We start from the raw sequence: 27,500 nt of genomic DNA, 5'->3' as shown, positions 1-27,500 counted from the left end.
CTGTGTGTGAGGAAGCTGCCGCTGACATGTCCCGATCCATCGCATCCTGGTGTGGGACAGGACATCCCGTCACTCTTCCCGCTCTTCCAGCTGAACTGAGCGCCGCTGATGAAGCCGTCCTTCTGCCGTTTGGCTGCTAGAGGGCAGCCGGACGCGCTGCGGTGAGATGCGTATTTACCTGTGATGTGACCCTGACCGTCACAACCGGGAACCGGACACCTGAAAACATAAAAACAAAACAGCTCATTCACTGATAACTACACTTAAAGGGCACCTATTATCCATTTGTAGCTCCGCCCTCCTCTGAAAAGAGCACAATCTCATTTGCATTTAAATTGACAGTCACCAAAACACCACAATTAGGATCAGAGCTTGAAAGGGTCAGTTTCAGAGAGTTATAAACATTATCTGTGGGCTATTTTGAGCTGAAACCTTACAAACACACTCTAGAGATATCATAGACTTATTTTATATCTCGTAAAAAGGATCAAATGTGCCCTTTAACCAACATAGCTTGTCATAAATCGGTCATAAACATGATTGTCATTATAAATGTGTCGTAAATACTTATTTCAACAAATACTTGTTTCATAAGCTGTCATTAATTGTCTAATTTAAAGTGTCAATGCAAATACCTCCTCCAAGTAACGTATTACTATTAAGAAGTTAAGTACTTGTATAGGCATAGATTTGTATAAATAACATGAAAACACAATAGGGTAGAACACACTTTAAAATTGTGATCATATTTGCAATATTCAAATGTTCACATGCAGGAGTAGAATAATTGTCATTTTGCAGTGGTTTTACAGCAGAAGTGGATGCAGTTTTATGGTACCTGATGGGCTCCTGGTCTTCCTTGTCCTCTTTACTGTGTGTGATCTTAATTCCAGTTTTCCGAGCACGTGGACATCCAGACAAACTGAGCAGAAACAAACCATCATTACCTCAAAACATCTATTTTGGGCTTAATTTAAAAGAATATTCCTTAAATAAGTACAGACTAAGGATTTCCAACACTTTTGGGGGCCTATCAAACACCCGGCGCAATGCGACACAAGGCGCGACGCAATTGTTGTTTGCTAGTTCCAGCTTGGCGCAGGAGTCGTTTTGACGTTTTGCAGCACGCTGTTTAAATAGCAAATGCATTTGCGCTCATATGCGCCCATAAGTGTTCTGGTCTAAAAAAGGAGGTGTGTTGAGGCGCATTGCTGGCGTGTGGCTATTTTGAGAAACTATAACAGTCTGTTCTTTAGAATAGAACAAAGCCGATCTATTGTCCAGCGCAGAGCGCGTTAGTTGTGTGCCTCGCTTACACACTGCTTAATACACACAAGATGTAGAGCAATACGCAAATATCTTGACAGATGAAAAGGAATTAAGGGATTAAAATATTACAAAAAAACTTATTTTCTAGCCTACATCAATATAAACACTACCACCTCCATGCCTTCTTCATCTCGGGAGGCTTTTTCAGTTTATTCATGACAATTTGCTTTTGTATAATGTTATTATTATTAGCAGTATTATTTATTATATCCATATTTATATTTGTTTTATTAAAAACAAGCTTAGATGTCAGGTTTTAGACCATATGGGGCGCAGCATGTGTTTTAGGATATAACTCAGGTTTTTGACCACACTTCGTTATTATTGTCCATTTATTCGTTTGCTGGAAATTAGAACTGAATTTAGAAATAGTTTTGACACATATCTTTGCGCTTAACAAACTAAATTAAATATTTATAGGCCAATAGATGTCTGTGTGTACAACAAGTTTCCCTATCCATGAGAGTGAAAGTAAAGAGTGAGGAGGCTCATCCTCCTATTCTCGCGCTGCAGATGCTCTGTTTAACTGTGTTCTCTCTAGTGAAGTGTTCAGTTTTTCCACTAACAAAGTCGTCATGTAAATAGCAAATGCATAATGGCGCGACACAACTGACTCTTAAAGGGAATGGGAGATGAAACTCTGATTGGTTTATTCTCAAAACACACCCATAACTCATTATGAGAATAAGCTCAACCCTGTTAGACCATGCGCCACGACACAAAGCAGATTTTTCCGTTGTTAAAATAGCAAAAGTAGATTTGCCCTTAATGCGTTTGCACTCTGCGCTTTGGACTTTGCGCCTGGATTGTCAAAATAGAGCCCTTAAAATTTTTTAACCATTTGATGCACTATATGGGTTTAAAGTGACCCGTCTAAGCTTATTTTTTCTATATCTATTTTATAGCTTGTGCATCAAAGGGTTAATAATATAAATGTATATTACATGCCATAATCTGACCTGTTCTGACCCCGTGAGTAGGACTTAAGTGTATATTTAGTAGTGCTGGGCAAAAATTCTGATTTATCGCATCCAAAATAAAAGTTTGTTTTGACATAATATATGTGTGTGTGTGTGTTAAATATATTTATTATGAATATGTGATATGCACACATGCGTAGAATAAAAATTATACAAAACAATTTTGTTACATAGATATTTAAATAGTTATATAATTTATACATATATTTTATATTTATATATAAATAAACATTTTTAATGGTTTAAAAAAAGTTTTATTCATTGATCTATTTTAAATACATGTTGCTATACAAGACTGATAAATATTGCACATTAACTGTCTCATTTTTGTCTTCAACTACAGTAGTGGTGCTTGATTACAGTAGAATACTGTAAATTTAGAATATGCAGAAAGTTACTGTAAAAGTTTTAAAATAATTCACAATTCAGTGCATATTCTAATAGTCAACTGTAAATATGTGGCATTTTACTGGGCGTGTTTCCAGTAAAAAACTGTAAAATTGCATAAGTATACAATTTGGGACGCAGCTATAGTAATAGAAGTGCACTCTTTTAAAGTCAATTAACTAAGGCTCAATTTTATTTATATTATATATGCAAGTACAATGCAGAATCACTATAAATGCTGTTTTTTAGCAGTGTGTGTATGTGTGTGTGTGTGTGTGTGTGTGTGTGTGTGTGTGTGTGTGTGTGTGTGTGTGCTGATCACCTTCTGTGTGAAGCGTAGTTTCCAGTGATGTGACCCGAGCCGTCGCAGCCCGGGGTCGAGCACCTGGGACAGAAATACACCCTGTTACTGCCCAGCATGCATGAACACAGTTCTAACACAACATTATTTGCATCTGAGGAAAAACTGGGCACATTTTTTATGTATTCTTGCACTGTAAAGTGATGTACAACATGCGGGGCCAGCACACGTTCTAGTCAATGAAACCGTTTCAACACTGCCAAAACGTTACATGATCGATAAGTCATGACAACATGTATTTTAAACACTTGCGTTGACTTTATATGCAATTAAGCATATATAAATGCTCAATTTTGCTTATGTGTGAACTCAGCATTAGGAAATAGAGATGTAGAGGGTGGTTAATAATAGTTAGCCAAAAATAATTATCATACATTCATGAAAAACAACACTGTTGGTTGGGTTAAGGGAAAGGGGTGTGTAGGGGTATTGGTCAGTCAGTCAGTCGACATCGACCTCTGGCGCAGGTGCAAATGGCACTCGCAAGTAAACGTACAAAGCGACCTATGGTGGATTTTCAAAAAAACTAAAACTGCAAAAAACAAAACAAAAAAAAAAAACATACCTCATGGGACATATTTTGTGCTCTCCAGAAATGTAGACAGGAGTATGTGTAAATAATAAGCCTGGGTTGTCTAATTCACTTGTTTAGCTAGCTACTCTCCCCACAGGGACCAGTTTTCATATATAATATGAAACAATCCTTCTCCAGTGGATATCAATAGAGCAAAAAGTACAAAAGTGTACCTCATGGTATACCTTAATGGTAAAAAGTATACCTCTAAGGTTCAGTTTTGGGTTGTCATTAGGCACAAACATGTACCCTCTGAAAACATAATGCCCCAGTGACAGCTTCTGTGGCTTTATTTCAGAGAGCGAAGGCACATCTTTTCACCCATAAATATAACACACATTGTGTGTGACTCATCTGCCGTGATAAAGCAGAGGAATGGCAGCACACATCTCCCATAATTCAACCCTGTCACTTTACAGACAGGCTTTATCTCCTCTAGCAAACACACAAACAAGCGGCTCATCTGAGGTGTTCAATAGTGTCATGATGCAGCGCTGAGCGAAACACCCAAAAGGTAATGAATGATTCAATAGTTCACAGATGTAACATAGGGGGAAAGTGCATAGCTAGCATATATTGAGTATCAAAATACATACACTTTGTTATCAAGGTTATTATAGCTTTACATTTTTAAATTTGTTTTTATTTCAAAAGTATGTTTTAAATTTGTTGTAAATTAAAGCTGAAATATGATGTTTTTGCTGCTTATTCAAACTAATGAGTCTAAGTGTAGGAGTGGGACAACCACATAACTAATGATGATTGGCGTGTGTGTAAGAGTGGGACAACCACATAACTGATCATGATTGTTGTGCGTGTGTGTAGGGGTGGGACAACCACATAACTGATGATGATTGGTGTGTGTGGGTGTAGGGGTGGGACAACCACAAAACTGATGATGATTGGTGTGTGTTTGTAGGGGGGTGGGACGACCACATAACTGATTATGATTGGTGTGTGTGTGGGTGTAGGGGTGGGACAACCACAAAACTGATGATGATTGGTGTGTGTTTGTAGGGGGGTGGGACGACCACATAACTGATTATGATTGGTGTGTGTGTGGGTGTAGGGGTGGGACAACCACAAAACTGATGATGATTGGTGTGTGTTTGTAGGGGGGTGGGACAACCACCTAACTGATGATGATTGGCGCGTGTGCATGTAGGGGCAGGACAACCACATAACTGATGATGACTGACATGTGTGTAGGAGTGGGACAACCACATAACTGATCATGATTAGTCTGTGTGTTTGTGTGTGTGTGTGTGTTTATGTATGGGTGTGTTTGTATGTATGTGTATGGTTTGTTGTGTGTTTGTAGGGGTGGGACAAGCATATAACTAATGAAGATTGGCGTTTGTATGAGTATAGGGGCGGGACAACCACATAAGTGATGATGACTGGCGTGTGGGTGTGTGTGTGAGTGTAGGGGTGGGACAATCACATAACTGATGATGATTGGCATGTGTGTGTGTTTAAGAGCAGGACAACCATATAACTGATGATGATTGAGGTGTGTGTGTGTAGGAGTGGGATATCTTTCACATATTTGGAGTCTTATGGAAAATAATATTTTCAAGTGAAAATGTACAGAACCACCATCAGGCATAAACGACACTGATGCTGGAGGATACAGGATCTGTGTCGGTGCTTTTCAGTTTGATCCTTACTTGAGTTCTTGTGAGTTGCTGGCCATCATGCTCCGAATGCTTTTATCTGCTAAAGGACAACCTGAAAGGCTAAAAAGATTTTACAAGCTGATGTTAGTGACATAAATCAGACATACTAATACTACCAAAAAACAAACACACATATTTAATCCACTCATTCCTTCAAATGCAATGAAGCAGTGGTGAAAGAGAAGGGATGTCTGCTCTAAAAACATTTGAATCCACTGTCTGCTCTAAATATTAGCTTCTTTTTTAAGAGGCAGAAGCACAATCTTATTTAATTTAAAGCGACAGTCACTAAAACAGCAGAATTAATAGGTAATTTAATATTTAATATGAATAATACCCTGTATAATTACCATTTTACATTACTGTAAGGGGTAAAGGTTGGTGTAGACGTTAAAAAAAATCTATTTAATGAGTAATTTAATAAGTAATATGAATAATTCACATTAACTTTCGGCCACAGCTGCATCATTTCAAGCAACAACTAAAGGAGAAAAAGAAGAAGAAGAAGAAAAATAAAAGGTGTGATGGATAATCGTGTCATTCTCTCATGCCACTTACGTTATCAGGTCCTTTTTGCTTTCTTTGCAAGGTGGGAATTTTGGTTTGGGACTGGGAATGCCGACATCAGTGTATACGCTGTCCTCTAAAATGTCCTGGAAGGGATCTAGATCATCAGACTGCAAAGACAAAGCCAGAAAAAAACACAGAAAAAACTGTTAGTACTCATTGTTTCCCCTTTTATTTTAGTTTCTTATTAAAATTTTCTGAATTTCTATGTGCGGTCATTGGTTGTGTTTTCAGGCAAGTTTTATGAAAACTTTACTAATAAAAGCAAAAAAATAAATAAATAAAAAAAGCAAAGCAATGAGCATACGGTTTGTTGATAAAAAGGAAAAGCAAAAAAAAAAACTAAATGAAACAAAAAAAGAAACAATTTTCTGATAAAAAAATAACACACACTTTGCTAATAGAAACAAAAAAGCACTATGCTAATAAAAAAGCAATAAAATATGACACTTTGCTTAGAAAAACAATCATTTTGGTAATAAAAGCAAAAAGCAATAACACACACTTTGTACATTTTTTAAAAATAGCATGCTCTGCTAGTAAAAAGCTAAAAAAATAACACACGTTGCTGATAAAAAAGCAAAAAAGTATTTGCATTGATTGACATTAGAATTTAAGTATAATTAGTAAATAACATATTTTTTCTCAAATAAATGAAGACTTCAGTTGTGTTATATGAGGCATAAAAACCTTTGTCCTCTGCAACTAATATTTTCTGTTAGGGACAACCACATAACTGATGATGATTTGGCGCGTGTGTGTAGGGGTGGGACAACTACATAACTAATGATGTTTGGCATGTGTGTAGGGGTGGGACAACCACATAACTGAAGATGATTGGTGTGTGTGTGTGTATAGGGGTGGGACAACTACATAACTAATGATGTTTGGCGTGTGTGTAGGGGTGGGACAACCACATAACTGAAGATGATTGGTGTGTGTGTGTGTGTGTGTGTGTGTAGGGGTGGGACAACTACATAACTAATGATGTTTGGCGTGTGTGTGTAGGGCCGGGACAACCACATAACTGATGATAATTTTGTTTGTTTGTGTGTATAGGGGCAGAACAACCACATAAATGATGATGATTGGCATGTGTGTGTGTAGGGGTCCGACAACCACATAACTGAAGATGTTTGGCTTGTGTATGTAGGGGTGGGACAATCACATAACTGAACATGACTGGCTTGTGTGTGTAGGGGTGGGACAACCACATAACTGATGATGATTGATTGGTGTGTAGGGGTGGGACAACCACATAACTGAAGATGATTGGCTTGTGTGTATAGGGAAGGGTTAACCACATAACTGATGAGGATTGGCATGTGTGTGTAGGTGCGGGACAACCACATAACTGATGAACATTTCAAACGTTACAGTCGAAAATACAAAATACAACTTCCTGTTTTAGTGTATTTTTGCTCAAATAAATGCGCTAGTATAGCACTGATGTAGATGTTTAGACGGACTCGTTCAGGTGTTTTTCGTGGCAGTCCCCTGTCCAATCATCTGCCAATCAGTTCGCCTTCATTTTCACTTCAAAACACACACCATTGTTCCCAAACGCTCAATCTGTATGCAAATGGTAAGCATCGGCTGGCACATCAATCAGTCCTCCACAATTAACACACACAGCGCATGTGAGAATGAGTCTTGCACATTTTCCATTTCAGCAAACAGCAGGACACACACACACACACACACACACACACACACACACACACACACACACACACACACACACACACTACTGCTGTGAAGAATTGCAGAGCCAGAAATAACACTGCACATACACTAGATGGCAGTGTAGCAATGTGACAGAATCTCTCTCTCTCTCTCTCTCTGTGTGTGTGTGGGGTCCTGATGTTCATCATGCTGCGCGGAACAAATATGTGTGTGCGATGCTGATATTCATCATGCTGTGGCTAACACAAATGTGTGTGTGCATGTCAGCATGTGTCTGTGTGTGAGAGTGTGTGTCTGTGTGTGAGCTTGATTGAGTGTGTGTGTGTGTCTGTATGTGAGTTTGATTGAGTGTGTGTGTGTGTGTGTGTGTGTGTGTGTGTCTGCATGTGTATGTGTTTGCATCTGTGAATGTGTGTGTGTGTGTAGTCCTGATATTTATCATGCTGTGGTGTGTATTAGTGTGTGCGGTCCTGATATCATCGTGCTGTGGGGAACAAATTTGTGTGTGTGTGTGTGGTCCTGATATTTATCATGCTCTAGAGAACAAGAGTGTGTGTGTGTGTGTGTGTGTGTGTGTGTGTGTGTGTGGTCCTGATATTTATCATGCTGTGGGGAACAAATGTGTTACCGACAGTTACAGACAATTATTTTACATTTTATTTTTCGCTTTTCGTTCGTTTTCGTTGATTATAATAACCTTGCACTGAACAGGTATTCTACACACAAACATCAAGAACATTTTTGACCTTATTTATTTTTCATTAACTTCCAATCATTTTTAGACGTTATAAACAGCTGGTTCTGCAGCTTTATGTTGATGTTTTCTTACTATATTATTCTACTGTCTGTATAGTCATGAACACACTTGTTTGTAGAGCAATTAGTTTGACCGTTTTCTGCCGTTTATTATTCCTAGTCATTGCTCTTAAAGGGAAATAAACTGAAATTCTCACGGCAATTCGTTACTTTTTGATTTAGTGGCTAATTTGTATGAATTCGTACAAACCCATTCGTACAATTTAGTACAGGTTGCTCATCCCCCAATGACGGTTGCGTGTAGGGGTGGTGTTGGGTGCCACCAACACAATCTCACGGCAATTCGTAACTTTTTCATTTAGTGGCTAATTCGTACGAATTCGTACGATCTAATTCGTACATTTTAGTACGATTTGCTCATCCCCAATGACGGTTGGGTTTAGGGGTGGGGTTAGGTGCCACGCCTCCTTTTTAAAATCTTACAATTTCTTACGACTGAACTCGTACGAATTCGTACAAATTAGCCACTAAACTGCCAAAACGTAAAATACTTACGTTTTCTTGTGAGATCAGGCTGGTGCCACGCCTCCTTTTAAAATTGTTCGTTTTCGCTTTACTGATTCATACGAGTTTGTACGAATTAGCCACTAAACTGAAAAAACGTAAAACTGAACTGAATGCAGATGTCAGTTGTTGTGCAGTTCTCTGTAATGCTGGATTGTGAGTTCAGTGTTGCTCTGCTGCTATTCTGAGCTGAAACCCGTTGTGAAATCAAAGTCCTGAAGCAACAGCAGGCGAGGAGTCAAGCTTAACAAGCAGTCGGTCTGCACTGCGAGACGAGAGAGAGATGCAGATGGAGATGAAGCTGTGACAGCGGATGAAGGAGGCTGCAGGCTCCTCAATCTTTCACACAGAACATCTCATCAGCTTCTGCTCTCCTTATTTCACACTCAGCATCAGTGCAGGATCAGTCTCTGTGTGTGTGTGTGTGTCGCCACTACATCCCACACCAAATAGATTTACGACATTCTCCAACCCATCATCCAGCCAGATGAAAAAAGTACAACAGTAATTAATAGTAAATACTATAGCGATTATGAAGCATACTATGGCCAAGTATGTCAAGTAACCTTGCAATGGAAAAATACTATTGTAATAATAGTAAATACTACAGTGTTTTTGAAGCACACTATGGCCAAGTACGTCAACTAACCCAGCACTTAAAAAATACAACAGTAATTAATAGTAAATACTATAGTGTTTATGAAGCATACTATGGCCAAGTATGTCAAGTAACCTTGCAATGGAAAAATACTATTGTAATAATAGTAAATACTACAGTGTTTTTGAAGCACACTATGGCCAAGTACGTCAACTAACCCAGCACTTAAAAAATACAACAGTAATTAATAGTAAATACTATAGTGTTTATGAAGCATACTATGACCAAGTACGTCAAATTACCCTGCACTGAATAAATACTATAGTAATAATAGTAAATACTATAGTATTTATGAAGCATTAAAATGGCCAAGTACATCAACTAACTCTGCACTTAATAAAATACTATAGTAATAATAGTAAATACTATAGTGTTTTTGAAGCATACTATGGCCAAGTATGTCGACTAACCCTGCACTGGAAAAATACTATAGTGATTATAGTAAATATTATAGTGTTTATGAAGCATACTATGGCCAAGTACAGCAACTAACCCTGCACTGAATAAAATACTATAGTAATTAATAGTAGATACTATAGTGTTTATGAAGCATACTATGACCAAGTACGTCAAATTACCCTGCACTGAATAAATACTATAGTAATAATAGTAAATACTATAGTATTTATGAAGCATTAAAATGGCCAAGTACATCAACTAACTCTGCACTAAATAAAATACTATAGTAATAATAGTAAATACTATAGTGTTTTTGAAGCATACTATGGCCAAGTATGTCGACTAACCCTGCACTGGAAAAATACTATAGTGATTATAGTAAATATTATAGTGTTTATGAAGCATACTATGGCCAAGTACAGCAACTAACCCTGCACTGAATAAAATACTATAGTAATTAATAGTAGATACTATAGTGTTTTTGAAGTATACTATGGCCAAGTACGTCAACTAACTTTGCACTGGAAAAAATAGTATAGTAATTAACAATAAATACTGAAAAAAATACTATAGTAATCCATTGTAAATACCATAGTCTTTTCGAAGCATACTATGGCCAAGTACGTCACATAACCCAGCACTTAAAAAAATACTACAGTAATTATTAGTAAATACTATAGTGTTTATGAAGCATACTATGACCAAGTACATCAACTAACCCTGCACTAAATAAAATACTATAGAAATAATAGTAAATACTACAGTGTTTTTGAAGCATACCATGGCCAAGTACATCAACTAACTCTGCACTGAATAAATACTTTAGTAAAAATAGTAAATACTATAGTGTTTATGAAGCATACTATGGCCAAGTACGTCGACTAACCCTGCACTGAATAAATACTATAGTAATAATAGTAAATACTATAGTGTTTATGAAGCATACTATGGCCAAGTATGTCGACTAACCCTGCACTGGAAAAATACTATAGTGATTATAGTAAATATTATAGTGTTTATGAAGCATACTATGGCCAAGTACAGCAACTAACCCTGCACTGAATAAAATACTATAGTAATTAATAGTTGATACTATAGTGTTTTTGAAGTATACTATGGCCAAGTACGTCAACTAACTTTGCACTGGAAAAAATAGTATAGTAATTAACAATAAATACTGAAAAAAATACTATAGTAATCCATTGTAAATACCATAGTCTTTTTGAAGCACACTATGGCCAAGTACGTCAACTAACCCAGCACTTACAAAATACAACAGTAATTAATAGTAAATACTATAGTGTTTATGAAGCATACTATGACCAAGTACGTCAAATTACCCTGCACTGAATAAATACTATAGTAATAATAGTAAATACTATAGTATTTATGAAGCATTAAAATGGCCAAGTACATCAACTAACTCTGCACTAAATAAAATACTATAGTAATAATAGTAAATACTATAGTGTTTTTGAAGCATACTATGGCCAAGTATGTCGACTAACCCTGCACTGGAAAAATACTATAGTGATTATAGTAAATATTATAGTGTTTATGAAGCATACTATGGCCAAGTACAGCAACTAACCCTGCACTGAATAAAATACTATAGTAATTAATAGTAGATACTATAGTGTTTTTGAAGTATACTATGGTCAAGTACGTCAACTAACTTTGCACTGGAAAAAATAGTATAGTAATTAACAATAAATACTGAAAAAAATACTATAGTAATCCATTGTAAATACCATAGTCTTTTCGAAGCATACTATGGCCAAGTACGTCACATAACCCAGCACTTAAAAAATACTACAGTAATTATTAGTAAATACTATAGTGTTTATGAAGCATACTATGACCAAGTACATCAACTAACCCTGCACTAAATAAAATACTATAGAAATAATAGTAAATACTACAGTGTTTTTGAAGCATACCATGGCCAAGTACATCAACTAACTCTGCACTGAATAAATACTTTAGTAAAAATAGTAAATACTATAGTGTTTATGAAGCATACTATGGCCAAGTACGTCGACTAACCCTGCACTGAATAAATACTATAGTAATAATAGTAAATATTATAGTGTTTTTGAAGAATACTATGGCCAAGTACGTCAACTAACTTTGCACTGGAAAAAATAGTATAGTAATTAACAATAAATACTGAAAAAAATACTATAGTAATCCATTGTAAATACCATAGTCTTTTTGAAGCACACTATGGCCAAGTACGTCAACTAACCCAGCACTTACAAAATACAACAGTAATTAATAGTAAATAGTATAGTGTTTATGAAGCATACTATGACCAAGTACGTCAAATTACCCTGCACTGAATAAATACTATAGTAATAATAGTAAATACTATAGTATTTATGAAGCATTAAAATGGCCAAGTACATCAACTAACTCTGCACTAAATAAAATACTATAGTAATAATAGTAAATACTATAGTGTTTTTGAAGCATACTATGGCCAAGTATGTCGACTAACCCTGCACTGAATAAAATACTATAGTAATTAATAGTAGATACTATAGTGTTTATGAAGCATACTATGACCAAGTACATCAAATTACCCTGCACTGAATAAATACTATAGTAATAATAGTAAATACTATAGTGTTTTTGAAGCATACTATGGCCAAGTATGTCGACTAACCCTGCACTGGAAAAATACTATAGTGATTATAGTAAATATTATAGTGTTTATGAAGCATACTATGGCCAAGTACGTCAAATTACCTGCACTGAATAAATACTATAGTAATAATAGTAAATACTATAGTATTTATGAAGCATTAAAATGGCCAAGTACATCAACTAACCCTGCACTGAATAAAATACTATAGTAATTAATAGTAGATACTATAGTGTTTTTGAAGTATACTATGGCCAAGTACGTCAACTAACTTTGCACTGGAAAAAATAGTATAGTAATTAACAATAAATACTGAAAAAAATACTATAGTAATCCATTGTAAATACCATAGTCTTTTCGAAGCATTCTATGGCCAAGTACTTCATATAACCCAGCACTTAAAAAATACAACAGTAATTATTAGTAAATACTATAGTGTTTATGAAGCATACTATGACCAAGTACATCAACTAACCCTGCACTAAATAAAATACTATAGTAATAATAGTAAATATTATAGTGTTTTTGAAGCATACCATGGCCAAGTACATCAACTAACTCTGTACTGAATAAATACTTTAGTAAAAATAGTAAATACTATAGTGTTTATGAAGCATACTAAGGCCAAGTACGTCGACTAACCCTGCACTGGAAAAATACTATTGTAAATAATAGTAAATTTTACAGTGTTTATGAAGCATACTTTGGCCAAGTACGTCAAATAACCCTGCACTGAATAAATACTATAGTAATAATAGTAAATATTATAGTGTTTTTGAAGTATACTATGGCCAAGTACATAAACTAACCCTGCACTGAATAAATACTATAGTAATAATAGTAAATATTATAGTGTTTTTGAAGTATACTATGGCCAAGTACATAAACTAACCCTGCACTGAATAAATACTATAGTAATAATAGTAAATATTATAGTGTTTTTGAAGTATACTATGGCCAAGTACATAAACTAACCCTGCACTGAATAAATACTATAGTAATTAATAGTAGATACTATAGTGTTTTTAAAGCATACTATGGCCAATACATCAACTAACTCTGCACTAGAAAAATACTATAGTAATTAATCATGAATTTAATTGTCCTATAAAATAGGGTAGGGGTTTAAATCCAGAATTTTGGCCAAATTTGGTCAATTTTGACTAAAACTCTGGCAGAAACGTAGATCAAACCAAGACAGAAACTCATTCATTCTTCCATCTTTCTCTAACTCTTTCTTTCTATGTCTTAAAATATTAACAAGGAAAAAAATCCAGCTAGGACCTGTAAATTCTGCTTGTGTTTTAATAAAGAGAATGAGAAGTAATATATAATGTCATTTTCCCCTAACTAGTGGCCTAAGACAGTATAGAAGTATATGTGTGTACCTGTGAGCAGATGTCCAGGGGTTTCCCGCTCAGGCTCTGGGGCATCTCCCGGCAGCGGGTGGAGAGGTTGAGGATGGCTGTGGCTGCCATGTGCGCCGCCTCCATGTCGTGGGTGAAGTCGAAGCTGCTCTTGCTGCAGGTGCTGCTGGCGCTGCTCTCGGCTCCTCGCGCTCCTCCTGCACAGCTAAGACTGCTGCTGCTCGGCCCATAGCTGCTGGTGGTGCTGCTCGCCGAACTCGAACTCTTGCAGTAGCGCTTCACTGACAGGAGGACACACAGAGACGCCTTTTATCACCAGCCCATTATGACAACAATACATTTTTACATCGAAAAACATTGTGCAATTCTGAGTGTGCTCCACACGGGTGAGTGGGCTTGACAAACCACCTGTAGATGACATTGGTTTATTGTTGTTGTTTACGTTGTAAATGTCGTGTTTCTTTTGATTCCTTCTGGTGGTTAGTTCCTGGTCCCTTTGTTCCTGCTGCTAGTTTGCTTCTATATGGTTATTCACTGATTTACTGATTATGCTCACCTGTGCCTTGTTTTGTTGCTCACGTTTCCATCTATGTAAGTTTGCCTCTATGGTTATTCACTGGTTACTGATTATGCTCACCTGTGCCTTGTTTTGTTGCTTATTTTTCAACCCAAGCTCATTCTGGAAACGTAGCCCCGCGGACGTTTCTGGAGCCTGCGATTTACGTGGCCGGAGATACGTATGGCCGCGTTTTGTTTTTTTATCAAGCAAACGCTGCGTGGCAGCCGCTCCGCAGGCGCTCCGCAGGCGCTCCGCAGGCGCTCCGCAGGCGCTCCGCTCCTCCTCTTCGCGCTCTTCGGCTGATGGCTCGCCTCCGTGTGGAGGGCTTTCCCTCTTCGACCAGTTTGTCCGCTTAGCTCAAAGCGTTACATCGGCAGAACGGAGGCCCGGAGGAAGGAGGAGCCAGCTACGGCGACGACCGTGATCGATTCCGGGGAAGAGCGGTTCCTCAAATCAGGTAAGATGAAAAACAGAATCCAAAAAAAAAAAAATTTAAGTGGACGAGCTAGCGACGAGGCAAGATCCGAAAACGCGGTCAAAATCAGACGAGGGCTTTTGCTTTTTTTTTTTTTTTCTGGACGGCTTTCGCAAATCGTCGCTTGGGTTTAGGGAAGGAGGAGGAGGACGATTGTAATTAATTAGCCGCCCGGTCGATCGTTCAGTCGTTCGGCCAGCCGGTCAGTCAGACGGACGGTCGCTCCACAGCGGCCTCCGGTGGCTTTTCACGCGAGAACAGCGCGGGCGCGAACGGCGCGCGCTCCCGAGAGGCGTCCGAGATGCGAGAAAGCGCGCACAGCGGCCTCTGGCGGATTCGCGAAAACAAAAACTGCTCGAATACGTACCCCCCGGGATGTATTTCGCGGTCTCCAGAAACGTCCGCGGGGCTACGTTTCCACAATAAGCCCGGGTTGTTATTTTTCCATCTATGTAGGTTTGCTTCTATGGTTATTCACTTATTTACTGATTAGGCTCACCTGTGCCTTGTTTGTTGCTCACGTTTCCATCTATGTAATTTTGCTTCTGTGGTTATTCACCTATTTACTGATTATGCTCACCTGTGCCTGGTTTCGTTGCGCATTTTTTGATCTACAAAAGTTTGCTTCTCTGGTTATTCACCTATTTACTGATTATGTTCACCTGTGCCTGGTTTCGTTGCGCATTTTTCCATCTATGTTAATTTTCATCTCCCCTTTAACTGTAGTGTGCTGCGATTGATACCTTAATCCTTGCCTTCTGGATTTACTTTCTTCGATTATTAAACATTCACATTTTTAATGTTCATTATAAAACATTACAATTTGAAACAATTGAAACATCGGGCATACACCTGCTCTGAATGTATTACTATGTACCTATTCTAATAATTACAGTGTCTGGCTAATAACACAAAATTAAAATGGCAACACCACATACTTACTATAGTTTATAGTACAACTAATTACATGTAACTAACCCAAAATACAACTCTAATTCTAATCCTAACCATATGGTACGTACATGAAATTAAATATTAGTTAAATGAATAGTTAAACTTTAACAATGTTACCTTAAAATTAAGTGTAATTAGTGCTCCGCTTTGCGTCAGGTTGCTGATAAGCCTGTAGGGTTTTGTTCTGTGAAAACAGCCGACCTGGATACACTTTAACCCACTTATTAAAACGCCACTTGCCACAAAACATAAAAATTAGACACTTACCAATGTTCTGAGCTGTAAAAGTTTATTAACACTGTACTTTAATTTAATTAATAGTAATTAACTGAACTTTAAATGGCTGAATGGAGCATATGCTAACCTGCACATTTTTCAGTCACAAGATGGCGCCAAACAGTCAAAAACAGTGACGTGAAAACCATATAAATATAGATGTGAACATATTCACTGATGGTCAAGGTGATTCGAAGTACTCAGACGAGCTTATTTCATTAGTTGACATGGTGGAGTGCTACATCTTTTGTTTTTTTTTACAGTGGGGGAAATAAGTATTGAACACTTCATGTTTTTTTCCTGACAATAATTTTTCTGAGCAAGCTGTTGACATGAGATTGAACCAGATTTTGGTAAAAACCAAAACAATACAAACAATAAAATAAAAAACCTGAGCTTTATTTTGTGTTTTCTATTGGATTCAGATCAGGCGATTGGCTGGGCCATTCTCCAGCTTGATTTTCTTTCTCTGAAAGCATCTGAGAGTCTCCTTGGCTGCGTTTTGGATTATTGTCTTGCTGAAATGTCCACCCTGGGTTCATCTTCATCCTCCTGCTAATGTAGATGTTGGACTGAAGCAGCTGATATTCATTTACACTGAGGAAGGGCAGAGGCTTGCTGAAGAACTATAGTGAGATTTCAGCTGCTGTCTGGGCCTTCCCTGCCTTTCTACATCTCCTTTTCTTCATGTGCTCAACACTTTTTCCCTCTGTCATTTCGTTTTATCGCACAGAACTTCATTTGTAAACTAATTAAATTTGTTTCCTTTGCATATATGGATTTCTTTGGTTGTTACCAACATCCGGTGAAAATTTCAAGTAAACAGCACCTTTAGAAATATGCTTTATGAGAAAAATGGGGATGTGTTCAATACTTATTTCTCACATTGTGTATGCAACGACGCGTTCTGCTCTAACCCACTTGCAATCCCATGTGTTAGTGTGTGTAATGGAAGCCGTTCAGGATGCATGTCTCGTTTCTTGTGATGATTTTGATGAATATGGGGAGACTGAAGTGGCGGGTGGTGCAGAGGGTGTTGGGATGTAGGTGAGAGACGGAGACACACACTCTCTGCAGTTTGACAAAAGACACAATGAGCCACAGCCACCAGCTGGGCATCAAAGTGGCATCTCCCACCGGGCGTCCTGCTGCCATTTCTCTCTCCCTATCTCTCTTCTCCTTCAGTCTGGTCATTAAAGCGAGGCCGGGATCTCTCAGACTTATGCACAGAATCGCAATTAGCAGCAGCCTTAAATCCAGACTGTGATTTGCCTAAACCGCCTCATTCATTATGCATCTGCCTCCAGATCATTTCCATACATTTACATTCGCCCAAGGAGGATCTCCGAGGCTGAGAATTCCAGCTTTCTCAGACCTCAGCAATGTCTATACTCAAGAGTTTCTTCAAAATGATCGTATGGCGGCCTCAAAATTGAAACTCTTCTAAATACATTTGCAGTGCTTTATCTTAAGTGCACGGTGACATAGACTAGCACAGAAAAATACTGTTTTCGACATATTTAAAGGGATAGTTCACCCATCTACTCAGTCGTCAGCTCACTGAAGAAAATGGTTCATGGGATTTACAATTTTTTTTTAGATGACAGAAATGACAGAGGAAAAAAGTGTTGAGCACATGAAGAAAAGGAGATGTAGAAAGGCAGGGAAGGCCCAGACAGCAGCTGAAATCTCACTATAGTTCTTCAGCAAGCCTCTGCTCTTCCTCAGTGTAAATGAATATCAGCTGCTTCAGTCCAACATCTACATTAGCAGGAGGACATTTCAACAAGACAATGATCCAAAACCCAGCCAAAGAGACTCTCACATGCTTTCAGAGAAAGAAAATCAAGCTGGAGAATGGCCCAGTCAATAACCTGAACCGAATCCAATAGAAAATACAAAATAAAGCTCAGATTTGATACTTATTTTTCAGGTTTTTGTTTTTTATTGTTTATATTGTTTTGCAACAGCTCCTTTAGAAATATTATTGCCCGATAAAATACTGTTTTCGATGTATTTAAAGGGATAGTTCACCCATCTACTCAATCTTCAGCTCACTGAAGAAACTGGTTCATGGAATTTACACATTTTTTTTAAGGTAATTGGTTGCAAACCATTTATATGGGCTTAATTTAAACAAATACATTAAATTAGTAATGTTCAACCTAATTTGTTTGTTTAAATTCAGCCCGTAAACAAATTACCTTAAAAAATAATAAATTTAATGAATCATTTTCCTGTTTATGTTTCCTTTTTTCTGTTGACACTGTAACCATTGATTTCCATTGTGTTTGTTTTTCCTACTATGGAGCTGGAAAAATCCAGCTTAAACCAGCCTAGGCTGGTTGACTGGTTTTAGCTGGTTGACCAGCCTGGTTTTAGAGGGGTTTCTAGCCATTTCCAGCCTGGTCTTAGCTGGTCAGGCTGGACAATGACCAGCTAATTCCAGCTAAAACAAGCTTGACCAGCCTGGTTTGAGCTGGACATAGCTGATTTTGGCTGGGCTCCCAGCCTGGCTAGGCTGGTCAAGCTGGTTTTAGCTGGTCATCTCCCAGCCTGACCAGCTAAAACCAGCCTGGAAATGGCCAAAACCCCTCTAAAACCAGCCTGGTTGACCTGCTAAAACCAGCCAACCATTCTAGGCTGGTTTAAGCTGTTTTTTTTTCAGCAGGGTTGTGTTTAAATTCCCTTGAGGGTTAGTAAATAGTGAGTATAGTTTCATTCTGAGGTGAATCAAGCCTTTAATTTGTTGAAGCACACATGCGGCTTCTCAACTGTGTGAATAAATATCCTAAATTATGATTAGCAATACATATTTTTTAGATTTGAGCGTTTATCATCAAACCTGTAACACTCATGTGACCTTGAACCACTTTGAGAATTATACTGATATCATCTGAAAGCTCAATAAACACGATTTCCATTGATTTGCATTGCAATAAAATGTCTTAATCATTCATTCATTCATTCATTTACTTTTCTGCTTAGTTTCTTTATTAATCTAGGGTCGCCACAGTGGAATAAACCACCAACTTATCCAGCACATGTTTTATGCAGGGAGAACATGCTTGATTTATATTTCTTATTGTAAGTTAAAGGGGACCTATTATGCCCCTTTTTACAAGCTATAAAATAAGTATTTGGTGTTTCAGCTCAAAATACAACACAAATATTGTTTTCTAATTCTGAAACTGCCCCTTTAAGGCTTTGATTCTAATTGTGGTGTTTTAGTGACTGACACTTTAAATGCAAATGAGATTGTGCTTTTTTTAGAAGAGGGCGGAGCTACAAATGCCTGTGTGTCAGCATAGCGGCAGACTCAAAAACAAGACTAACATCCTATGCTAATGAGGAAGATATGGACACAAGTGGGCGGGGCTTTCCCCCTCTGATGACACGTACTAAAAAGGAATGTCAATCAAAGTGTTTCTGCAGACGTCTGATTATAAACAATGCAATTAATAAATGTTTATCATAACAGGCTGGTTATATTCACACACTGCTGACACACAACTGTGTTTAAACTCCTAATACAAGTGATTTTTGCATAATAGGACATCTTAAATGCTTATTTTATTTCCAGAAGTACTAAAAAAAATGTCTCACCATCTTCATTTATGTCCAGCTTGTCTCGGCTGTGGAGTTTGAGCGCAGCGCCGTGCCGTTTGCTGTAGACACCGGAGCTGTCGTAGTTATTGTAGTCGAAGCTAGTTTTGGAGTATTTCTCTAGCTCTTTGGCCAGGTTGGATCGTGGGGTTGAAGTGGGAACGTTGTTTTTATAGCCGTACTGTGGAATCTCCAGCTGCTTCACGAAGCACATGGGTCTGAAATGAACGCAAACACAATCAATCCAATCATTTTAACTTAATTAATTAATTGCAAAATTCTCCTTATATTTGGAAAGACTAGATTAAATGTCATGTTTTCCATTTGTTTTTGTGTGTGATGTTTTTGGGTATTGATATATTGACTAGTATTTGTTTTGGGTATTTCTCCTTGATTAATAAACGAGCAGAAGGTATCACGAGATTCATTAAAATCTTATTCGTTCAAATGACAATACTGCTGATTCATTTTTAAATGAACAAAATCACTGCCTTTATGAATGAATCATTGAATCACTCACTCAATTTATGACACTGTGTCAACTGACCAATCACAACAAATTCAGCTGTCTGGGTTGGCTAATCACAAAACACTCTCCCAGCTGGCCAGTCACAACACACCCTTATAGCTGGCCAATCACAACATGCTATCTCAGCCGGCCAATCACAACACACATTCTCAACTGACCAATTACATTAAATGTCTCAGTTGGTCATTCATAACACACTTTCTCAGCTGGCCAATTACAACACACTCTCCAAGCTGGCCAATTACAAGACACTATCTCAGCTGGCCAATCACAAAACACTCTCTCAGCCGGCCAAAAAAAACACACTCCCTCAGTTGGCCAATCACAACACAATATCTCAGCCGGCCAATCACAACATACTATCTCAGCCGGCCAATCAAAACATACTATCTCTTCTGGCCAATCACAAAACACTCCCTCAGTTGGCCAATCACAACACAATATCTCAGCCGGCCAATCAAAACATACTATCTCTTCTGGCCGATCACAAAACACTCTCTCAGTTGGCCAATAACAACACAATATATCAGCTGGCCAATCACAACACACTCTCTCAGCTGGCCATTACAGCACACTCTCTCAGCTGGCCAATCACTAAACACTCAGCTGGCCAATCACAAACACTCTCTCAGCTGGCCAATCACAAACACTCTCTCAGCTGTCCAATCACTAAACACTCAGCTGGCCAATCACAAACACTCTCTCAGCTGTCCAATCACTAAACACTCAGCTGGCCAATCACAAACACTCTCTCAGCTGGCCAATCACTAAACACTCAGCTGGCCAATCACAAACACTCTCTCAGCTGGCCAATCACTAAACACTCAGCTGGCCAATCACAAACACTCTCTCAGCTGGCCAATCACAACACACTCTCTCAACTGTCCAATCACAGCAAACTATCTCAGCCGGACAATCACAACACACTATCTCAGCCGGCCAATCACAATATACTATCGCAGCTGGCCAATCACAAACACTCTCTCAGCTGGCCAATCACTAAACACTCTCTCAGCTGGCCAATCACAACACACTCTCTTAACTGTCCAATCACAACACACTATCTCAGCTGGCCAATCACAACACACTATCTCAGCTGGCCAATCACAGCAGTCTGGTCTTCTGTAAGAATGGTCTAATAAAGAGTGTTTCAGACACACTGAGGTTAGATCTGCAGCAGTGTAGTGTGTGAAGCAGCAGATACAGGTGTGTGTTTGTGTTACCTGAGCACACGGTCTGAAGCCTGGCTGGATTTGCCTCCATCACATGACTGGTGCTTCTCATGGGCTTTGGCCAGTTTCTCTGCCGCCGCTATCGGGCAGCCTGACAGACTGGAGGAGGAGAAACAAACACATTCACAAACACACATCAGTATGGAATAAGACTGCTTTCCTTCCTGTAATGGACACAGAGTGTGTGTTTTAGACTCATCGCTGATATTCTATCTGCAGAGCAAGCCACAACTGCATATTCTTACTGGACAAAGTATAAAAAGCAAGCAGAAATCAACACACTCTTCTTCTACAGTGGAAACAAAAGATTCAAAAATTTCCAAATATTCAAAAAAGAAACAAGTAATATATTGAATGAAGCATATTTATTTTAAGTAGAACTGTAATGTTTCCTTGTAACATATACAAATCTTGAAGTCCATAAACTCACGGTGTGTGTCAATGAGGTGATCAGCATGCAGGTTGTCAGGTTTCTCTTGAACCATATTAAATGTATTTTTACTGTTGTATGTACAGTTGCTTATGAGTGTGTGTGTGTGTGTGCGCGCGTGTGTGTGTGTGTAGTGGCTGGCACGTGTGGTTCAAGGGTCTGATGGCCGTCTGGAGCAGGTTGGACCCCTGGCGAGGTGTCAGTGAGGTGCTAATGGCAGACGCTCCAACAGAAGCTGCACAAATACATATTTGCATCTACTCTTAACTCTATTATACTCTACTCTGCTATACTGTACTCTACTATACTCTGGTATATTGTACTATACTCTGGTCTACTGTACTGTAGTCTACCGTACTCCACTTTGGTCAACTGTCCTCCACTATACTCTGGTCTATTTTACTATACTCTGGCCTACTGTACTCCACTCTAGTCTACTGTACTTTGTTCTGTTCTACTGTAGTCTACAATACTCTGGTTTATTGTACTATACTCTGTTCTACGGTATTTTACTGTTCTACGATCTACTGTACTCAACTGTTCTCTTTTCTATTGTGCTATATTTTGGTTTACTGTACTCTACTCTGGTCTATTGTACTCTACTATACTCTAGTCTACTTTACTCCACTCTGGTCTACTATACTCTACTATACTCTTTTCTATTGTGCTATATTTTGGTTTACTGTACTCTACTATACTCTAGTCTATCGTACTATATTCTGGTTTACTGTACTATACTCTGGTCCACCAAACTCTACTGTACTCTGGTCTACTATACTCTGGTCTATTGTACTGTACTCTATTCTACTGTAATCTACCCTGGTCTACTGCACTCTGCTCTGGTCTACTGTACTCTGCTCTGGTCTACTGTACTCAACTATACTCTGGTCTACTGTACTCTACTCTGGTCTGTTGTACTATATTCTGGTCTATTGTTCTATAGTCTGGTCTACAATACTCTACTGTACCCTGGTCTACTGTACAATACTCTGGTCTACTGTACAATAATCTGGTCTACTGCACTATACTCTGGTCCACTATACTCTACCCAGGTCTATTGTATTGTAGTTTACTGTAATCCACTCTGGTCTACGGTACTCTACTCTGGTTTACTGTACTCTACTATACATTACTCTGGTCTACTGTAATCTACAGTACTATGGTTTACTGTACTCTGCTCTGTTCTACTGTACTCTACTCTACCGTACTCTACTATGCATTTCTCTGGTCTACTGTACTTTGCTCTGGTCTACTGTACTCTACTATACTCTGGTCTATTGTACTCCAATGTTCTCTGCTCTGGTCTATTGTACACTACTCTGGCCTACTGTAATGTACTCCGGTCTACTCTACTCTGGTCTACTGTATTCTACTCTACTATGGTCTGGTCTACTATACTCTACCCTGGTCTATTATACTGTAATCTAGTCTACTGTACTCTACTCTAGTCTACTTTACTCTACTCTGGTCTACTGCACTCTTCTCTACTCTATCCTGTTCTATTCTACTCTATTCTACCGTGTTCTACTGTACTCTACACTTTTTTATTTTATTTTATTCTACTCTATTCTACTCCACTAAATTATAGTCTAATTTAGTCTACACTGCTGTGTTAAACTTTATCCTACTCTATCATTTTCTACCATAGTTTACACTGCTATGTTTTATTTTACTTTACCATGTTCTACTATACTGTACTCTACACTTTTCTACTTTTTTCCATTCTACTCTTTTGTGCCATGTTCAACTCTACACTTCTCCAATATCCTTTATTGTACTCTAATCTAGTCTAAACTACTCTAGTTTGTTCTACTCTACTGTGCCAACCAGGTTATAGTGAATTGGTGTTTATTGCCATGCAAGCCTTGAAAAGTAAGTATGTGCAATACTCTTATGAATGTGTGAGGGTTGAGACAGACAATTCAGTAATGACTTTAATTAAACACTCTGTAGCTATTAAACATTTAAGACAAAAAAAGTGTAATTTGTTACAATAGGTCTTTGTAATCTTGATTTTGGATGAGCCAGGATTTAGGGTAAAGGCTCAAATAAAGAAAGTATATCAACATCGAACATTTTATACCAGCAGATGCTAAATGCACGATTTAGCAGAGACACTGACAGTGAATGTACGAGTGTTTCTCTGCTCCAGACCGAGAGGAACTCACCTCCTGTGAGAGTTCCTGTTGCTGTTGACGTGACCCCGGCCCGTGCAGCCAGGCGTAGGGCACTTAAGAACATTTTCATACATTGCAAGAACTTGACAGCAGGCGAGAGAAACAGGGTGGAAGATTAGGAGTTAGAGGCCCACAGTTAGTCATCTGCATTAGTGTGAAACACTCCTCATTATCACCAGCAGCATCAACAGCACAGACACCAAGCAGAGGCATGCAGGAGCTGCTAATGGAAGAACAGCGGCATGAGCATGCAGAACACAGACACAATACACCAGCCTCTACTCTACTCTAATCTATTCTACTTTACTCTACTCGACTCCACTCGACTTTAAAATACTCTACTTCTAGTCACTGTACCCTACTCTAATAGACTTTACTCTATTCTAGACTACTACACTGTACGCTACTCTAGTTTACTGGACTCTTCTCTATTCTAGTCTACTACAATCTACGCTAGTATACTGGACTCTATTGTATTCTAGTCTAATACACTCTACTTTACTGGACTGTACTCTATTATAGTCTACTACACTGTACTCTAGTATACTGAACTGGACTCTATTCTAGTCTACTACACTCTACTCTACTTTACTAGACTGTACTCTTTTCTAGTCTACTACACTACTCTAGTATACTGGACTCTATTCTAGTCTACTATACTGTACTATACTCTAGTATACTGGACTCTACTTTACTGGACTGGACTTTATTCTAGTCTACTACACTTTACGCTACTCCACTTAACTCGATGGTATACTATTCTATTCTACTACCCTTTACACTACTCTACTGGACTCTGTTCTAGTCTACTACACTGTACTCTAATATACAAGACTCTACTTTACTGGTCTGGACTCTAATCTAGTATACTACACTGCACACTACTCTACTTTACTGGACGGTATTCTATTCTAGTCTACTACACTTTGTGCTACTATACTGGAATGTACTCTAGTCTACTGGACTCTGCCCTATTCTAGTCTACTACACTGTACTCTACTCTAGTCTACCGGACTGTACTCTATTCTAGTCTACTACACTGTACTCTACTCTACTGGACGGTACTCAATTCTATTCTAGTCTACTACAGTGGACTCTACTCTAGTCTACTGGAAAGTACTCTACTCTAGTCTACTGGACTCGGTCTTATTCTAGTCTACTACACTGTACTATACTCTAGTCTACTGGACTCTGCCCTATTCGAGCCTACTAGACTCTACCCTATTTTAGTCTGCTACACTGTAGTCTACTTTAGTCTACTACAATGTTCTCTATTCTAGTATATTGGACTCTAGTCTACTACACTGTTTTCTACTCTTATCTACTAGACTCTATTCTAGTCTACTATATTGTACTCTACTTTACCCTAGTCTACCAGACACTATTCTACTGCACTCTATTCTACTCTACACTACTGCACTCTACTGCATTTTACTCGATTCTAGTCTACTGCACTCTACTCTATTGCACCCTACTCTAGTTTACTGCATTCTACTCGTCTCTACTCTACTCTTCTCTACTCTACTCTATTCTACTCTTCTCTACTCTACTCTTCTCTACTCTACTATATTCTACTATACTCTACTCTACTCTACTCTTCTCTACTCTTCTCTACTCTACTCCACTCTACTCTACTCTACTCTTCTCTTCTCTACTCTTCTCTTCTCTACTCTACTATATTCTACTCTACTCTACTCTACTCTACTCTTCTCTACTCTACTCTTCTCTACTCTACTCTACTCTACTCTTCTCTACTCTACTCTACTCTTCTCTACTCTACTATACTCTACTCTTGTCTACTCTTCTCTACTCTTCTCTTCTCTTCTCTACTCTACTCTACTCTTCTCTTCTCTACTCTACTATATTCTACTCTACTCTACTCTACTCTACTCTTCTCTACTCTACTCTACTCTACTCTTCTCTACTCTACTATACTCTACTCTACTCTATTCTTCTCTACTATATTCTACTATACTCTACTCTTCTCTACTCTACTCTACTATATTCTACTATACTCTACTCTACTCTTCTCTACTCTACTCTTCTATACTCTACTCTACTCTTCTCTACTTTACTCTTCTCTACTCTACTCTACTCTTCTATACTCTACTCTACTCTTCTATACTCTACTCTTCTCTACTCTACTCTACTCTACTCTACTCTACTCTACTCTACTCTACTCTACTGCACTCTACTGCCCTCTTTTCTACTCTACTCTTCTCTACTGCACACTACTCTACTCTAGTCTACTCTCTTATACTTCAATCTAGACTATGCTACTCTCCTGTTCTACTCTACATTACTCTGTTCAATTCTATTTTACATTGTTGTACTCTACTACAAGGAGAACTTGCAAACTTCACACAGAAACGCCAACTGACCCAGCCGAGGCTCGAACCTTCATGCTGTGAGGTGACAGCACTACCTACTGCACCACTGCGTTGCCATAAAAAGTGGTGCAAGTATAAATAACCATAGACTGTATCAAACAAGGTGAGGTAGTGGCGCAGTAGGTAGTGCTGTCACCTCACAGCAAGAAGGTCGCTGGGTCGCAGGTTCGAACCTCGGCTCAGTTGGCGTTTCTGTGTGGAGTTTGCATGTTCTCAATGCCTTCATGTGGGTTTCTTCCGGGTGCTCCGGTTTCCCCCACAGTCCAAAGACATGCGGTACAAGTGAATTGGGTAGGCTAAATTGTCCGTGGTGTATGAGTGTGTGTGTGGATGTTTCCCAGAGATGGGTTGCGGCTGGAAGGGCATCTGCTGCGTAAAAACTCGCTGGATAAGTTGGTGGTTCATTCCGCTGTGGCGACCCCAGATTAATAAAGGGACTGAGCCGACAAGAAATGTATCAAACAAACAGAACCTGTTGGATGTGATGAGGTCATTAATATGCTAATTGACACAAGACTTCATCTAGCGACATTTAACGACTCTGAGCAAACATTAGCTACTTCCCATTGAAAATAGTTTGTTGCACATTGAGTGGTTCCAACTATGTTCATATAGTTGGTGGCTGGAGCTAGTTTGAGTGAGATCTTGAACCCTGATTACATTCTCATCAGCAGCCGAAGCCGAGAGCCTCGTATAGCTCATGCATCCAGTCATTGGCTGCGAGGTGTTGCCGCTCTTGATTGTTTTAGCTCTGCATTTGTCTTTCATTTGCAGCACACGCACGTCAGCAATCAATGAAATCACCGCCCAGACGCTGCCTAGCTCTCTCCGATTCCCAGCTCTCTTATTCATCCCCGCGTGCCTTTGTCTCCTCTGTCCACGAGCGATTAGATTACTGTTCATTAGGAGGCTGGAGTG

The 27,500-nt window shown here is 38.6% G+C and overlaps 1 protein-coding gene across 5 annotated transcripts in view; it reads right to left on the bottom strand.

Annotated features, from left to right (window-relative positions):
* Positions 1-27,500, bottom strand: part of myt1lb (myelin transcription factor 1-like, b) — a 165,311-nt gene that overhangs the window by 13,814 nt on the left and 123,997 nt on the right. For 2 of the 5 annotated variants that reach the window (XM_087291119.1, XM_087291120.1), the window contains exons 9-17: positions 24,184-24,274; positions 21,577-21,684; positions 19,825-20,042; positions 13,976-14,235; positions 5,869-5,987; positions 5,302-5,370; positions 3,019-3,081; positions 839-922; positions 1-219 (exon numbers count right to left, since the gene is read on the bottom strand). The exon at positions 1-219 is cut by the window's left edge and continues 3 nt beyond it. In XM_087291119.1, coding sequence (XP_087147245.1) covers positions 1-219; positions 839-922; positions 3,019-3,081; positions 5,302-5,370; positions 5,869-5,987; positions 13,976-14,235; positions 19,825-20,042; positions 21,577-21,684; positions 24,184-24,274 — 1,231 coding nt within the window. Of the gene's footprint in view, positions 220-838; positions 923-3,018; positions 4,476-4,519; positions 4,720-4,763; positions 5,371-5,868; positions 5,988-13,975; positions 14,236-19,824; positions 20,043-21,576; positions 21,685-24,183; positions 24,275-27,500 lie in introns of all 5 variants that reach the window. The other 3 variants (XM_087291121.1, XM_087291122.1, XR_015513861.1) reach the window with 2 other exon arrangements.

Source organism: Danio rerio, chromosome 17 (genome assembly GCF_052040795.2).
Source record: "Danio rerio strain M-AB ecotype USA chromosome 17, GRCz13ab, whole genome shotgun sequence".
NCBI classification, from domain to species: domain Eukaryota; kingdom Metazoa; phylum Chordata; class Actinopteri; order Cypriniformes; family Danionidae; genus Danio; species Danio rerio.
Note: the sequence above shows the minus strand (reverse complement) of the source record. Positions and strands in the feature narration are given on the sequence as shown.